General features: G+C 45.0%; 1 protein-coding gene across 1 annotated transcript; it reads left to right on the forward strand.

Moving 5' to 3' along the window:
* The first annotated feature begins 148 nt into the window (after positions 1-148).
* On the forward strand, positions 149-15403 carry RRM2B (ribonucleotide reductase regulatory TP53 inducible subunit M2B). The gene is made up of 10 exons (XM_065752291.1): positions 149-207; positions 3458-3613; positions 5171-5287; positions 6182-6315; positions 7303-7397; positions 9186-9319; positions 11636-11740; positions 12751-12864; positions 13309-14450; positions 15148-15403. The coding sequence occupies exons 1-9, from the start codon at positions 154-156 to the stop codon at positions 13459-13461; spliced, it is 1062 nt and encodes a 353-aa protein (XP_065608363.1). The 5' UTR covers positions 149-153; the 3' UTR covers positions 13462-14450; positions 15148-15403.
* The last annotated feature ends 1815 nt before the right edge of the window (positions 15404-17218 follow it).

Below are 17218 nucleotides of genomic sequence, written 5' to 3' on the forward strand. Positions count from 1 at the left end.
GTAAGAGTCCCTGCCGGTTGTCAGCGCTGCCCCGCCGCCGAGGCCCGAGGGATCAGGGCCGGGCCGGGAGGAGGCGGCACCGCCGCCTGCAGGGCCCCGCCTCGCGGAGGAGGGGCGGCCGTTCCTCCGTCAGCGGCAGAGACACCGCGGGCCATGGGGGAGCGGCGGGGGCGAGCGGGCGTGAAGGAGGCGGCCGGGCCGGAGCGGGTAAGGCCGGGCCGGGTGCTGAGCCTCGTCGGGCGGGGCGGCTGCGGAGCGCTGCTTGAGTGCGGAGCGCTTACACAACGGGCAGCCCTGCGGTGCGGGATTCGGCCCCGGGCTCCGGCCCGGCCTCGGGGGGTCCCCGCCAGGTTGGGGCCGGGCTCCGTGTCGGGAAGTGTGAGTGGGAAGGAAAGGGGAGGGAGAGTCCTCTCCTCCTTATCGCCGAGGGCCTGAAACGTTTTTCTGGGCGCTTCCCGAGGCCATGTCTGCGTCCTCGGGGTGCGGTCTGCACAGTCGGGCCCAGGGCGTGCAGGGGAGAAATACACCTGGTCCTCCTGCGGGCTGTGATCCCGAGCTGGTGAGGATGTGCTGCGTGAAATACAAGCCTGAAATGTACATATACGTACACACGCTTACTTCTTTAGACAGCATTGTGCTATAGCCCCGATGTAGCTGGTTTCCTCTGGCCTGCCAGAAGCAATTAGCAGAGCTGTGCTCTTCCCTCTGCAGTGCAGAAAACACCCGATGCCGTGCCTCTCAGCCACAGCTCCAGCCGATGCTGTCTCTCTGGAGTGTGGGTGAAAACCCACCTGCTGCGGATGGAGCCTCTGCTGCCCAGAGCTGCTCCAGGCCTTCGGGAGCCTGAGGCTTACACAGCAGTGTGAAGGCATCCTTCCTCATGCATCCCAAGGGCTTTTTCAGATGTGGATGTGTTGTATCCCAGTGCCAGCCCTGCCACTGCTCTTCCTTTTCTTCCTTTACTGTAACTGATGCTGGGCATGTAGCTGAAATCAGTGCTGGTACTGGTGCTATTTAATGTCACCAACTGACAACACAACAATGCTGGAGGGAAGGGATGCTATCCAGAAGGACCTGGACAGGCTTGAGAGGTGGGCCCATGCCAACCTCGTGAAGTTCAACAAGGCCAAGTGCAAGGCCTTGCACCTGGGTTGGGGCAATCCCAAGCACCGATACAGGTTGGGCAGAGAATGGCTTGAGAGCAGCCCTGAGGAGAAGGATTTGGGGGTGTTGGTTGATGAAAAACTCAACATGAGCCAGTAGTGTGTACTTGCAGCCAACTGTATCACGGGTTGCGTCAAGAGAAGTGTGACCAGCAGGTTGAGGGAAGTGATTTTGCCCTTCTGCTCTCTTGAGACCCCACCTGGAGTACTGCATCCAATTCTGAGGTGCCCTGGAGGCATTCAAGGCCAGGCTAGATGAGGCTCTAAGCAACCTGGTCTAGAGGGAGGTGCCCCTGCCTATAACAGGGGGCTTGGAGCTAGATGATCTTAACGGTCCATTTCAACCCAAACCATTCTGTGATTCTATGAGATACCTGCATATGTAGCCTAGCAGTTATTGCTGCAAGGCAGTGGTTATCTGTGTAAATATACTAATATTTTCCTAGGGAGATGAGTTTGAAATGTATGGGAAGAATTTCAGTACCACTAGGCAATCTCAATTATCTGTTAGGTTTATTGACTTCAACAGCAGCACTTAACTGCTGCAGTTACAGAATAACTGGAGTTTGTTTGGCAAAAGGCTGGGGATAAAGAGTGGAGCCTCTGACATACACAGTGAGGCTGGGAGAGCTGTAACTGCTCAGCTCAGTGGGAATAGAGGAGAAGGAGCCAGACTCTTCTCAGTGGTGCCAGTGAGAGGGCAGGAGGCAGTGGGTATGAACTGAAGTACAGAGGTTCCACCTGTGCATTAAAAATCCAATTCTTTTGCTGTTCAGGTCATTAAACACTGGCACAGATTGCACAGGGAGCTTGTGGTGTACTGTTCATTGGAGATGCTCAGATTGCCAACTGGACACTGCCTTGAGCAACCTGCTGTAGCTGGTCCTGCTTGGGCAGAGCTCAGGCTGTGCTTGCTAGCCTCACCTCTTGGTGTCTGGACAGAGAGTAGCCTGGAAGCTCCTTGTTGTTATAGCAAGTGCTGTATGTGCTTTGTACACCTTGAGATTAAGGTAAGGACCCAGGATGCTGAATGGAAGGTGAACAGGCTGTTGAGGTTACCTCCCCAGCTCTGTATACCCCACTGCTTTCTTGGGGTCAAGGAGGCAGGACTGGGACTGTGTCATGCTCTTGTAGTGTAAGGGGACAGCAAGGGGAGCCCTGGCAGTGATCAGTGTCTGCTGTACCTCAGAAATAGAAATCAGAGGGTCATCTGTGATTGTTCAGCTGGGTTGTACCAAGGGATGTGCCAAGTTAACAAACAGGCTAGCTAGCAGGTAGTACTCTGGTAAAATTTTTGCTTTTAGGAATGGAGTTCAGAACTGAGAGACAACATGATGTCACAGCAAGAGTTGCCTGCTGTGAATGCAGATAGAGCATGTGTGCAAAACCCCATCCTCAGCAGAGCTTAGATGATATGAAGGGTGCACTGAGAGGGAGTTCCCGACATGGCATGTTCTTGATTCTTCCTTGTTCTTACGTTTTGTTTTTTTTTTAATTAAAACTGTTTTTTAACCTGGTATCACTTTCCAGTTCTGCAGTTCTATCCTTCTCAGGGAGCTCTCGCTGTGAACCTTTAGCTCCTGGAAGCCATCCTGTGCTTCCCTGCCACTGGGTCTCTTCAGTCACTGCTTCATGGCCCACTTCTGTTACGTTTCTGTGCCGTGTACTGTCAGCACTGTTTGTATGCTTTTAGAGACCACTGGGAAAGGCACACAAGCTCCCTACCTCAGTGTTAGTGTCCAATTTCCCTGCTGTGCCCCCTCTCCACTTCTATATGATGGAAGCATTTTCCAGGTTCTCTTTCTACATGATGTGCCCCGTGTGCTGTTTTTTGAATGGCTCAGGAACATCATGGTGGGGTCAGGGAGCAGGATGGGGATGTATGATGCCAGGTGCTCGCCAGCCTTGAGGAGCTGTTGGGCAGCGCTGTCACCTTGCATGCATCCCCACCGTGTTTGGTGGCAACTTTTGGGGGTGCAGTGCAAGTGCAGCTGCAGTTTCCTGCTTGTGCTGCAGAAGGGCGTTCCCTTTGGCACTCAAGAAGTGCAGCTGCTCAGACTGGTTGATGTGAGCAGTGCGGGACAGAGCAGGGCAGGAAGGCAGCACTGCTGCCCAAGCAGGGCACAGATGGAGGATAAAGGGGCAAGCACTCCAAGAGAGGGTGATGGAGCTGGCTGTGGGGAGCACGTGAGTGTCTGCCTGGTACAGGGGGGTTTGGAGCTGTATTTTTGTTACAGAGGGAAAAAAGGGGAATAGTAACTGCAGCCTTAACCAGTACTGTGCTTTATTTTCAGAGCTCCTCTCCAACTGCAGCTGAAAATGGCTTGAAACCTCATGAGGAGCCTCTTCTCAGAAAGAATCCCCGCCGGTTTGTCATCTTCCCCATCCAGCACCCAGACATATGGAAGATGTATAAACAGGCCCAGGCCTCCTTCTGGACAGCAGAAGAGGTGAGCTCTGGGGCAAGGATCCTGGAATGCCATTCCTAGCTCTGCTGCTGGCCTGTGTTTTGTACGGGTTACATTTATGGATCGTTATGTGCCTGTGCCAGAGTAGGACTCCCTTCAGTTCCAGTGGAAGGAAAACTGCTTCCATCAGGTGGTTCAGCTGGCTTGGTTTGAGTGTTTTGTTTGGGATGAGGTGGAATTATACCCTGGGGTACTTCTCTGGATATAGAAGGAGCCTGTGTCTGGCTGTGACCTGCCGAGGCCACTGTGTCTGCAGCTACCTCCTTGCTCCTGTAGAAGATATGTGAGAATGCTGCTTTAATATTAGGCACTTAATTTTCAGAAAGGTCTCGATAATCAGGAATACTTGCTAACAGTACAGATAATTTACTCTTGAGTGCCCTGGTTAGATGCTTATCCTGTGCTGAAACTGACTGTGAGTCATTTTCATAATCATTGCTGATTAGCCAGGCCTGAGCAGTACTTAGCTCACTGCACTTGCAGCAATGGAGACTTCTGGACTTGCATGGATTACCTGCCAGGTGAGCAGCTTGTTGCAGCTCAAAGCTTCTGTGGTTCATTTGTGAGGAGAGGCCTGCAATTGCTGAGGAATGACAGACTCTAAATAGTCTAGAAAGCATCCTGGGATAGCCATGCTATGTAGACCTTTTTCCATTGCCTGCTGAGGAGGCTGCTGCCTGGTGTCAGTAGAAGTTGATGTAAACAGTTAGGAAGCACTGAAACTCCTGCCTGAATAGCACTACTCTTACTGTATCACTGGTTCCTCCTTCCACTGTCCTACCATCTGTCATCATGTTTCCAAATGAACTGGAAAGTTAGAGGTAAAATTGTTTTGTGTATTTATGCATGAGCATGGTTACATATTTGTACATAAGCTGTATGAACACACAGAAATCTAACAGCTTTTTTAGTCCTCACTGCAGTTTTCCCATCTGGCCCTGCCTAACTGCTGCTGTGGCTCAGAGATCCCTCAAAAACAGTAGAAGAAAAAAGGGCCATTGCTAAGGAGCTTGTGGTTTTCTGCCATGGTGAGAACCAAGTGTCACAGGCAGTGCAGCTACACAGTATCTACACACTGCTGTTCTCCCATGGGGTGGAAGCTGAACACCTGTCAAAGGCAACATTGCCTTCTGGACATGGGCGCAGGTTTCTTGCAGTACCAGCATTTAATTTCAAGTTTGTAAACATCTCAGTGCAAGATCTGCTTGTTGGTGCATGTTCAAACTCCTGCCAGTAAGACACTAATGCTTTTCAAAATCTGATTTAAACATAGTGTGGAATAAAAACAGTATCTAGTGAATTACGAAAGTGTAAACTGCAAAACAAACACAGGACAATGCTGTTGCAGAAAGACAGCAGTGCTGCAGTAGTTTGTTGTGCTTTATATTCATGAGTATTTAAATTCTTGACATGCAAAGATTGTGAAAGCTGGTGCCAAAGCTCTGTCTCAGTCATTTGATGAGGCTGCTTTTATTCCTACAGAATAACAAGCACAAAGGGATGGTAACTTTTTTTTTGTTTTTGTTTTCTTCTCATTAGGTTGATTTATCAAAGGATCTTCCTCACTGGAACAAGCTAAAAGCAGATGAAAAGTACTTCATTTCTCATGTTCTCGCCTTCTTTGCAGCCAGTGATGGAATTGTAAATGAAAACCTGGTGAGAAAGCCTTACTCACTTTATTAGCTATTGGCATTTCATTTTGGTTTTCTCATATTAATGCATAAGATTATTAAACGAATATATTTTCTTCCCATCGTCTCACCTTTGACAAAGGAAGTAAGCAGCTTGTTCTGCTCGTTGCCTGAGGTTGGCTGGAGCCACTGTTGTCAGTAGGACTCCAAATGATGTTTCTTGAATACAGGTTTGAAGCTCAGCCTTCTGCCTGCCTGTGTTCATCTTCAGTTATCAGTGAATTAATAGAACCTATGCTTCATCACATACCTGTGTTAGGTGATGAGTAGCAAGGTGATTGTACTGTGCCACGCTCTGTGTTCTTTATTTTGGTAAAGCTTATTTTGCTCTCACTAAATGACATCCTGGAATATGTCAGGTGTACAGGTGGGTGCTATGAAAATGGTGGGGAAACCTTTCTGCTGAAATCACTTCTGGGCTGCAGAATATCTCACTGCAGGTTGTCATTAGACTGGAAATGTTCATTTTAGATCTTGAATATCTGTAACACAGAGTATGTGATAACATATGTATATATATATATTGCATGAACATGTCATAATATTTACTTTTTAATGGGGATCAGATAGTGGGTATCAGATAGCTTTGTTTGCTGTGAAGTTTCTAGTGTTGCAGCATTTTGCTTTTTTCCTCCTGTGTGTGCCATCATGCATCACAACGTGTAGCAGGTGTGTTCACTTCTAGCTGGCTTTCTGTATTTGATTCTGCATCACACCTATCCTCCTGACCTATCTGTTAACGAAGTAGGGCTGAATTTCTCCCATCCCTTCTCTGTGGCACAGATCGATTGTCTCTCCTGTTAGGCTCATGCAGGACCAGTGTTACTGTGCTTACTGTCACCCTTTTTGGTTTTGGTAGGTGGCACGCTTTAGTCAGGAGGTGCAGATCCCAGAAGCACGTTGTTTCTATGGCTTCCAGATTCTCATTGAGAATGTTCACTCAGAGATGTACAGCTTGCTTATAGACACTTATGTCAAAGATCCTGAGAAAAGGTGAGTTTCCAAACGTGCTACAGACCCAAGGGAAGTCTTTTAGCTAGTCCTGTGGCACTGTGGCACAGCTAGTAACAGTTAGTTTTCTGTTTCACATTGGCTTACTAGAGAGCTTCCTTAAAGCTTTCTGGACCATCACTTCTGGCTCCTGAAATGAAGGGAAGTATTTCTGACCTCCCATAGGAGTGTTCAAAAGGCTGGTTAATGTTTGTATAAAGCTGTGATTGCAGGAAGTACAGACTGTGTCAAACTCTGTTAAGCATTAAACAGCCTCCTTGCAGTTATCGTGCTCCTGAGGTGATTGCAACTGCTGTTTGTAACATTTGTTGATCAATGCCTTGCATCCTTTCAGCATTTTTTTTTATCATCAGTGCTTTTCCTTGCAACTTGAGTGACTTATTTTTGAAATACTGATTTCTTTGGAGAGCCCCTGCACCTTTGTGGTCTGGAGATATGCCTAGTTGAAATGATAATGCATTTGGAAAGAAGTACTTTCCATCAGAAATGCCACTGTGTGATGGTCAGACAGAGCTTGGTTTCCCACGTTGGCATCCTATGTGTTGAAATAGTGTCCTGCAACCCCACCGTGCAGGACTAGCAGGAGGGCTGCACGGTTTTCTTTGGGGTGCTTAGCATGGGAGCAGATCTTCTGCTTGTGTGAGTTGTCCAGTTCCTTTTGTAGAACTGGGAGAGGTGAGGGTTATCTCCTCAAGCAGGGTCAGTCTGCTGTCTGTCTTGCTCTGAAAGCCAGCAGCGTCTGATGGATGGACCCACTCTGAGACCTTGGGTACAACAGTTTCTGCACATCTTTCTCTTTATTCTGCCTCTTGATGTCAGGTATTATCAACCCTTCAGGGCAGGAACTCTTGGTTAGTTAGAGCATAATAGTTGGTTAGCTTATAGCATAATGGGTGGAGGCAGTCAGGTCAGATATACGTAAATCTCTCCTTTGTTTTATTATTCTGATGTTTTTCTTTTCTTTTGCAGGGATTTCTTATTTAATGCTATTGAAACAATGCCTTGTGTCAAGAAGAAAGCAGACTGGGCTCTGAAATGGATTGAAGACAGAGAATCCACTTTTGGTGTGTATGTTCTTAAAAACTTGTTTCTGTTGCATGTCATGAAGTTGGTTCTTATTTTGTACTCCAGTGTTAAGAACTGAATAGCTGAAGTCTTGCAAATCCAGGCTTTCTTTGTGTGCACATTCAGATAGACAAATGTGTGTGATGTTAGCATTTTTTTTTTCTCTCCCTCTCTCTCTCATCTGGCTTACTGTTGAAACTAGGTTCCCAGCTGCTGTGTCTCATCTCAGAGCTGGGTCACTAGGGCAGTTTCCAGCAGCATGGGTGCAGGACTTCTGTGCCAGTGTTCAGCTTGCAATGTTAACTTCAAAGTGTATGTTGTGGCTGAAATGGGTGATGCATAGACAGGTGAATTTTCAGAAAGAAATGTCCTCTATACTTGACAAAAGTGTAGGAGACAGTGAGATTTGGCAAGACTAAGAAAATGAATGTCATTCTACTTTTGCAGCATCTGTTGTTCACAGCTCTTGTTTTGAGTGTGGTTCTTTTCAGTGCAGTAGATTCTGCTGTCCTGGGGTATCCTTCTGCAGCTTTAGTCTGCCTTTGCTTGTTTCATGTCAAGTCTCCTCATCTCCTTCATTCAACTCCTGTCAACATGGGGTGTGCAAGGAATCGGAAGATCTCCTAACTGAAAAAGCAGTGTCCTTTTTCTTTCTTTCTATTTTTAATTCCTTCTCTCTAAACTTCTTCCTATCCGAAGTTTGTAAAGTATGTTTCTACTCCTCTGCTTTTTTCATCTTACTGAGAAAATTACCCAATCTTAAAACATTTTGGGGGCCCAGACCTTACTCATATGGATTGTGAGATGTGTTATCTGAAAGTGGCATGCTTAGTGCTTCCTTCCCAGTGTGTGCAGACATTATGTGGTGCTGCTGACAGGAGGTCTTGTTTCAGCGTAACTCATTTATATGCTTGGTAGTCAGGTGGAATATAGTAAAAAGCATATTCGTGTCTAGGAGGCGTGTAAAGCAGCACATTTTCCCTCCTGTCTAGTGCAAACCTGGGAGGTTCTAGTGTTGTCAGATAAATTCTTAGTAATTTCGGTGATACTTTTTAAGTTCATGTTGAATTTCTTCAGATAAGCCAGCAGGTGGCATTTCAATCTCATTTGAGGAAGTGGAACAGATGGAATTTGGGGTTCATTATTATTATTTTTTAAAAACAAGAGTCTGTGCAGTTCTCAGTGCTAAAAAAGCCAGCAGCATTTAATGCAAGAGTTCTGCGTGTTGGAATATACTCAGGAATCTTCTGGAGCTGTTTAAAATAGAGCATATGCAATCAGATAGTCTTGTAGTCTGAAGAGACACATTCCTGCAGAGGACAGAAGGAACTGGGACTGATTGTGCTGTGATTTTCTTGGATGAAAGGTGGAATAACATAAATATTTGTTTGTAACGTGGTGAAGGGTTTTTGTTAATTTTCTAGGAGCTTTTCCCCTTTCTGTATGTTAGTTACACAGCCATTTTCCTGCCTCTTTGGAGAAAGAGGTAAAGCTGTACTGATACCTCAGCCACTTCTGACACTTGTGGCCTTTCCCTTCTGATTTTTCTGTAGCCGTTTCTGTGTGTGCCCTGGTTCTGCTCTGCTGGGGTTGCTTGTGGCTAAGTTCTGTTGCACATGTTGACTTTTTGTGCCATAGGATCTGCTGAAAGATGTGGTTGGCTCCAGCACCTGGCGTGGCAGCAGAGACGTCCCCTCTAGCATTGGTCTGTTTGATGCAAATGGTGCACGGTGCTGACTGGCAATCCACTCTTTCATGTCTAACGGAAAATGTGTTATGTTACACAGGTGAGAGAGTGGTTGCCTTTGCTGCAGTTGAAGGCATCTTCTTTTCGGGTTCATTTGCTGCTATATTTTGGCTGAAGAAGAGGGGCCTGATGCCTGGATTGACTTTCTCCAATGAACTTATTAGCAGAGATGAGGTAATGTATTGTGTCCTATGTATTGTCTGTGAAGAAAAGTGAGTTTCAAGGAGAAGGGCCGAATTGCATTTGTAAGTAACCCATGGTTTTGCTAGAGGAGGTCACCTCTGTGAAGGCAGGTAAGCTTGGAGCAAGCTGAAAAGCAGAAAGGGAAGAAAGGTGAGTGGGTGCAGAAGTAGCATTTGAGCAGGGACAGGTCAAGAAGTGAATCCAGCAGTGGGTAGGGGATGCATGTCTGGGTGTGGTGGAATCCAGCTGACAGTGCTGGAGGACAAGGTCTCTTATCCCACCCCACTTCCCCCCAGTTATGGATCCCAGAGCTTGCAGATAGCCACCTGCTTCCATCACCTAGCCAGCTGTGGATGAGCTGCTGCAGAAACAGCAGTTACTGTTCCTCTCTGTGTCCTTACACTACCACACAAGGATAAAATCTCCTGGAGGGAAGCAACTTTGGGTCTGCATTAGTGGGGAGTGCTTTTCAGGTACAGATGTGAGGTGTCTGAGGGATACATGTCACAACACTTGAAGATGGGCTCTCAGGCTGTATCCTCACGAGTGTCCCTTATTTTCACTGCTGTCTAGCAGTTGGCAGCAGTTCCCTGTGGCTGAGGCCTGTCTGTATGGTAGCACACAATTTACAGCACTGTCAGCACTGAACAAGCAGTGAGGTCAATTCTGTTTGCAATATAAATATGCTAATGGTTGAACTTACCAGAGTTTTAAAGGTCTAAAAGAATAAAGAGCTTTATCATAATGGAAGCAATCTCTGTGGGTTAGATAAACTGATCGGAAAGGAGGCATCTTGTGAGATGTCTTTAATTTGAAGGACATTTGTTGAAGGAAATGCTGTGACTGGTAAATAAAGCCAAACAATTCCTGAGCTTTGATTTCCTTGTGTCTTTTGCTTCTGTGAGTCATCCATTCAAATAAGGAAGTATTTCTTTGTTAGAAAGATGACTTGCAGATGAATGGGATGCAAGTTTCCCTTTACAGCAGTATAACTGCTTCTCTGCAGTGTTGAACACAGAAACGTGTAGGGTTTTTTTGAGTTCTGCTGGCATAATTCCAACTGCAAAGCTGTTAATTGTGAAGAGTAAGGCACAGTCCACACAGCACCTGCATGAAAAACAAACAGGAAGTACTGTCATAAGAGCAGTGACTGTAGAAGAATCTACACTGGAAAACTACAACACGAACGTTTTCTGGTGTATCTGAGCAGATAAATTGTTAATGCTAGATATGGTTTTGAGCTGCAGACTCTGAGTTGCTTCATTTCTCATCCTTAGAGGTGCCAAGCTGTCTGAGGCACCACTGGTCAGCAGAGCATGCTGGTTTGACCAAGAAGCCAGTCACATCCTGCTGATGGTTGTGCCCTGCAGCAGGCAGCTGATGTGTCCATGGCAGGGGCGTGTGCCCAATCATACTGCTTCAGGATTATTTCATGACCTGAAGCATGCAGATTTCGTAGCCTTTTCAAAAAAACTTTTTGCTTCCTGATTTTGTTTTAACCCTCAATCATGATAACAGTGGGTTGTCCTTTGTTACCCACAGCCTGACAGATCATACTGACTAGTTTGCACTCTGAATGTGCCTTCGTGGTCATCACTGTGACATCAAGAGGAGAGGCTTGATACCACAGTGCTTATTTGGAATGAGTGAAATTTATTGAGCTCTGTGTTGGGTAGCTGGGTGAAATGTGAAGGCTTACGTTTGATCAGTTGAATTGGAGCATGGAAACAAATATTACAACTCTATAAATGCTCTGGTAGCAAAGTCCCTCACAGTAACTGTGTTTTGTGTGGAGAAATGATTTGTTATCTTGGATTTGATGACACCAATTGGAATCTACCCTTCTGAAAACACTGTAAGAAAAAACAAGGGAAGAAATGTTACTAAAAAAATGAAGATTGATGTGTAGGTATCTCAAAGTCAAGAACGGCTGTCGAGTTCATGCTGACAGGTATAGTTCTGCAGGTCTTCATGCAGCAGTCTTTCTGCAAAAGTACTTCTCATAGGAGGCAGGAACCCAGTAGGGCTCTGTGTAGAATCCTTAGCAGTAGAGCAACACTCAAAATGGGACTGGAGAAAGTATATGCTGATTTTTATTTTGTCATAGGTGGCATGTGATGGATTTCAGATGTTACTAACTGAGTTTTTAACCAAAAATGCCCTTGTGGGTCTGTTACATGTAGTAACATTAAGACTGTCAAGAATCAAGTGTGTAGGAAGCTTAAACCTCAACTGAGGCTTCCTCTAATCAAGGGCAAACTGTGTGCAGTAGGGAAAAACTTCCTTTGTTGTTCTCTGTTATTTCAGGGTCTACACTGTGATTTTGCTTGTCTAATGTTCCATTATTTAGTGAACAGGCCATCAGAAGAGAGGGTCCGGGAGATCATTGTTAATGCTGTTGAAATTGAACAGGTAAGTGTGGCCAGGACAATGTCACGAGCAGCACAGTGAGAGCTGTGTGTGCAAAAATAAACAAATTCTGACTTTTAGAATTTCATATTTAATGCTTGGATCCCTTTCCCTCTTCCTTATATATCATATTATACTGTCTTTTTTCTCTTCCTTAACCGTGACAATAAAAAGCAGACACTTTCTGATATGGCTGTTAAGTGACTGTGAGAAGCTGAAGCTGGCAGGCTATTTTCTTCCTTAAAAAAGAAAGAACATTCTCTATTGGAGAAGAGCTTGTTTACCTGTGAGCTTTAGGATCTTTATCTCTCCCTGCTCAACTACACATACTTTTTGTCCCCTGTGAGAGCACAGAGTCTATTCTGGATGTGGGTACAGTGCTGTGTTCTGTCTTTAAAGAAAAAAAAAAAGTGCTGTTGTGCTACCCAACTTCAGCTACACTTTTCTGCACTGTGGAGTGTTTTGCAGGTCTGTAGCTTACCTTTTCTTTTCTATTGCCATCTAACTGCTGTGATGATGACAAATGCCCTGGTCTTGGCTTGCAGCAATGAATGGTCCTGCATCAGTGCCTAAGCATGCACATGGCTGAGCTTGGTGCTTGTGTATCACTGTACTCTGGTTTGTTGTTCTATAATGGCTGGAAGCAAGGGAAGACTGGAGATTTCTGAATCTATTCCTTCTCCCACTCCTTTGGCCTGTAGGTTTTATTGAAGTTGGAACTTAAGCTTTCATTGAAGCTTGGGATCTTGTGGGGGGAAAAAAAGGAGGGGGAAGCACTAATAAAAATTCTTGTACTTTTTCCAGAAAAAATGTGCTAAAAATAAAGGAAGATACAAGCAACTACTGAAAGCTGAAGACACTTGTTGAGTTTAGTGATGCAAGTTATTTATTCAGACAACTGCCTGGGGAGCCTGGAATATACAAATTGTGTTACTGTGAAACACAGGTGTCTTCTCTCCTTTTCCCCTCTTAAATTTCATTTCTCTAAATGTCATCTGTATTTTAACTCCTAGGAGTTTCTCACAGAAGCATTACCTGTAGGTCTAATTGGAATGAATTGCACTTTGATGAAGCAATATATTGAATTTGTCGCAGACCGGTTACTAATGGAGCTTGGGTTCTCAAAGGTAAGTGATGAAACTGCAGAAATGCTGGCCTCCTGGAGCAGCCCAGGAAAGCTGTCAGAATAAAGTACCTTTCTGATGGACCTGCAAGCAGGTTGCTTTTAGTGCTTGTACTTCTGTGAATGACAGATGAAACCACAACATTAAGATGCATGCTTTCCTATTTAAAAGAGCGAGAACAATTCAGGACATTGTTTCTCTTCAGCTGCTCTGAAGGTTTGCGTTGGGGAATTATGCTGTGCTCATGTGCTGTGCTATTAGAAGGCTGATGAGTTCCTTACACAGGTGGATTTCAAACTTCTGGGGGCTCACAGTACTGAATTTGCTTACGTTGTGCCCCAAAATTCTACAGCATATTCCAGTGAGGGATGATCTAATCTGAAATATTTCTGTGAAGCATTGTTACCTTTTCAGAATCAGCAGTGTAATCATGTTTATTTTCCCCAGGTCTTTCATGCAGAAAATCCTTTTGATTTCATGGAGAATATTTCTCTGGAAGGAAAAACAAATTTCTTTGAGAAGCGGGTTTCAGAGTATCAACGTTTTGCTGTTATGGCAGAAACAATGGACAATGTTTTCACTCTGGATGCAGATTTTTGATGCCTTGGCAAACTAACAGTGACTGTTTCCCTATCTCACTTTCTGCTGTGAAGTTGACTCCATTTCCTCTGCTGGAGTTGGAGTCTACTGGGATTTTTTCCTCGGTTTTCATGTTATTTTTTTGAAGAGTAAATGCATTTTGCTCCATGTCATTAAAAAAAAAAGGGGGTAATTTAAAAAAAAAATTGTAAAGCTTTTTAGAAGGACAGCCTTTTGAAGATTCCTGTGGTTAATCTGCTGTAATTGCTGTCTTTAAAGAAGATCTGGGTACTGCTACTTTTTTAAAGACTTGTGAAGTAGTATTTTAAGAAAGCAAGCAGCTTATTTACTTAATATTGTAGTACTTTAGTCTGAAAAACATGTATATATGTTGCTATAAATTATTTTCATGGTTTCTATTTTCACGTTTATAAATCTGAACAACAGTAGAAGCTCTTCTCTTTTGTACTGCTGCAGATAGAGTAATAGTGGACTCTGAGAAGATATGAGTTCAATGAGTTAGGAGCCTATTACACCCAGGGATACAGTTTGGTCTCTTCATTAACTTGGGTTCTATCTGAAACAGTTTTAACTCAGTTTGCAAACACGATGGCTGTTGGTAGGAGTACAAAACAAATACATATGAGTTTTGTATGGCAGCTGTCAGCAAGCACGTCAGTGGACCTTGAATGGGCCTTAACAAAGCGAGACTGTGAATAATGAAGACACAACACATCCTGTAGTTCTCTGGCTTGTGCTGTTTCTCACTGCTTCTATGAACAAGTGCCTTATAACACAGTTTGTGGTTCTGCTGTTCTGCACAGCTGGAACAGCGAGCACTGGGTGTTGTCTGTCCTCTCTCTGTTGTGCTAGGTGGTTGGATGTTCTCTCCTTTGCCATTTCATTGTGCATTGATGAGAGGTAGAAGGCATATCATTGCAAGGGATTGTTCCTTGAGGTGCTACAAACATGCTGCTTGAGCTGTGAAGAAGTACCAGTAACACACTGAGGTACTTCAGCTTGTGTGTTTAATGTGAACCATTAAAAGCATTGTCACAGCAGAGCTTCTGCAGTAAGGTATTAAACCTTTCAGAAACAAATATTGAAGTAGTATGGATTGGCAGCTCTTACAAAGGACTGCTGTTGGGTTTTTAGTGTGTTCCAGTTTGTGTCCCAGAGATTTTAAGTTTCTATATACTTCATGCTGAGGATGGAGCATTTGAAGAAGACCTTAACATACTGCAGTGATAGGGTGGAAGGGATAGTATTCACATACAGGTGAACTGTTTGCAAATAGAGAGCTTTTTTCCCCCCAGGATGGCATAAGTGTAAATGAGCTAGACAAAGAGTTCTGCTTTATTAAACCCAGGCATTTTTTTTCACAAGATTAAGCAATTTGTATAAGAGCTTATATAAGTCCTTTCTGTTGTTGCAAACATCTTGTGCTGCTTTAAATATACCTGGCATGAGATGAGCTGGCAGCACTTAGTGGTGGTGGGGTGCCACAGGATTAGTTCCCCACCAGCCCAAATTATCCCCAGGTAGCTGCACTCCATGAAGTGGGTTCATTGTGATAGCATAGTTCCTAAAGAACAGCTTTCTCTGCTGCGAATGTTAGCACCAAAACTGACTTTTTTGTTTGGCTGCAGTAAGATCGTGGAATACGTAGTGAGCATTTGGACAGGACAGCTTTTTGTTTTTTCCTAGAGAAGAGCCTGCATCATTTGACACAAGGTACTTGTGGGGATAGACAGAGACCTGGAGAATACTGAGAAAAAAATAGATCTGTTGTCGCTGAGTAATGTTCTATAACTGCAAGAGGACTGTGGAATCCAGAGGTAAAATCCAGCACCTTTTGCAAATACTCTATTGATGTTGGAGAAGATGCTGTAAACAGTTCAGTTGTTGGAGGAATGAAAAATGTTTTGATGTCACTAAAAGAAATAAAAAGCATTTGTTTTGAGTGTCAACTGAGAGTATACAAATGGTTTAAGTATGAAACTATTTTGTGTTCAGGTTTTCTAAATGTACATGAAACACCAAAGTGATTCACAGCTTGTACTCTATTTGCGAGTGAAATGTCTGTGTAGTTTCAATGACACTTGAACGTGGACAGGAATGTGCCTTTGTTTGCTAGCTGTGTACATTACTGTGGTCTAAAAGGATAAAACTAGTCTATGCTGGAGAAACTTGGTGTTCTTAGCTGTTGGTTTCTGGGAGAAAGCTACTTGTGCCTGTATGCTGTCTTGTGCTTTGTGAGCTCTCAACTTGCTGTTTCTTGTTCCAGGGTATGCAGTCTAGGGAACAGAGAACATTTTTTTGCCCTGGACTTCAGATTCAAAGAGGAAACACTTCAGGAAAGTAATTTCACTGTGTGATGTCTGATACCTGGAGGGGAGCATCTCTCTGCCCTTTTGGAGTGGTTGGTTACTCCTTCCCTGTTCAATGGCAGGGAAAATGTGTTTGTGTGGGGAAAAATACCCAGATCTCAGGAGGTGGAGATGTGGTTGACTGGGGTTGTGATCTCAATGTCTTCTCTTCAGGTTGGCAGCCTATTATGGAGGGGTGCCCCAGTGATTGGTATTAAGCCCTGCGCTATTCACTTATCTCCATAAACTATTTGGATGGTGGGATTGAATGTGCCCTGATGAAGTTTGCTGGTGACACTAAATTAGGTGGGGAAGCAGGCAACTCTGAAGGGAGAGCCACCCTACAGCAAGACCTAGACAGGCTTAGGGAGTTAGTCAGCAAGAACCATGTGAAGGTCAGCAAAGACAAGCTTCAGATCCAGTGCCTGGGATGGCATGATCCAGGAGTGCTGAGGTCTGCTGAGCTCAAGAGCAGTGCTATGGGAAGGAATCTGAGCTCACAGGAGTGAATACCATGCTGCTGCTACAAGGATATTCCAGGGGAAATGGAGCATAGTGCCTTGCCAGCTGTGAAGGGACACCTGAAGGAGAGCTGTGGGCTTCATCCTGTGCTGGTGGGATGGGTTAGCACTGCATGCCACCAGGCAGTCCTTGAGCATCACCACCTGCCCTGCCATCCCACATGAGGCCTTGCTGCTTGCCCCACATTGGCCACTTTTTTTGGGCTGAAGTGCAGCTGTTCAGAAATTTTGAGTAAGGACACCCCCTGCTTTTAACACCCACAGACACCTTTGCAACTCCTGTTTTCCTTCAAGCAGAGGAACATGGGTCTGAGGAAAAACATGATCAACAGAAGCCACAGATGCTTAATACAAGCTGATGGCATGCTCCCAGCCATCACGAAATAGCTGCAGAGTTCAGTAGGTGGGTGACAATTCTCAGCTCTTCCTGGAGACAAGAACAAAACAGAGTGATGTGGTGAGGACAATGTGTATAGCTGTACCTGAAGCTGCAGTGAGCTGACTCCGCTCTCATTCATAGTGGTAGGCAGAGGTCTGACCCCGTCTGGTTTTCCTCCTGGTGGAGCCCTCGAGTCAGCAAATACTCATCTATCAGCTGCGAAATTCTCCAGGGCTGGTTCTGGGAGAGAAACAGTGGCTGAAGATGCCCATGCGTTAACAATACCCATAGCCAAGTATGTGTTTGCAGGAGGGCTGCTTGTGTGGTGGGGATGGCTCTCTGTGCTGCATTGCCATCTGCAGAAACAGCACATGCATTAAGTGCATGTCAGGATGTACAGGTAGGGAAGCACAGTATGTGTATTGGTAGCCAGTACCCATACATGAAATTGAAGTTGGGTGAAGAAGCAGGCCCTGGGGGAGCAGCAGAGCAGTTGGTGGGATTTTTTT

This window comes from Cyrtonyx montezumae, unplaced genomic scaffold, assembly GCF_038088225.1.
Source record: "Cyrtonyx montezumae isolate F1298 unplaced genomic scaffold, pur_monq_1.0 scaffold_8, whole genome shotgun sequence".
In the NCBI taxonomy this organism is placed as follows: Eukaryota; Metazoa; Chordata; class Aves; order Galliformes; family Odontophoridae; genus Cyrtonyx; species Cyrtonyx montezumae.

Excerpts from the sequence above, each read along its gene's own strand:
- RRM2B (XM_065752291.1), top strand. The coding sequence starts at position 154 with ATGGGGGAGCGGCGGGGGCGAGCGGGCGTGAAGGAGGCGGCCGGGCCG. Across the intron at positions 6,316-7,302 it reads GTCAAAGATCCTGAGAAAAG|GGATTTCTTATTTAATGCTA; the intron begins GTGAGTTTCCAA and ends TTTCTTTTGCAG. Across the intron at positions 7,398-9,185 it reads AGACAGAGAATCCACTTTTG|GTGAGAGAGTGGTTGCCTTT; the intron begins GTGTGTATGTTC and ends TATGTTACACAG.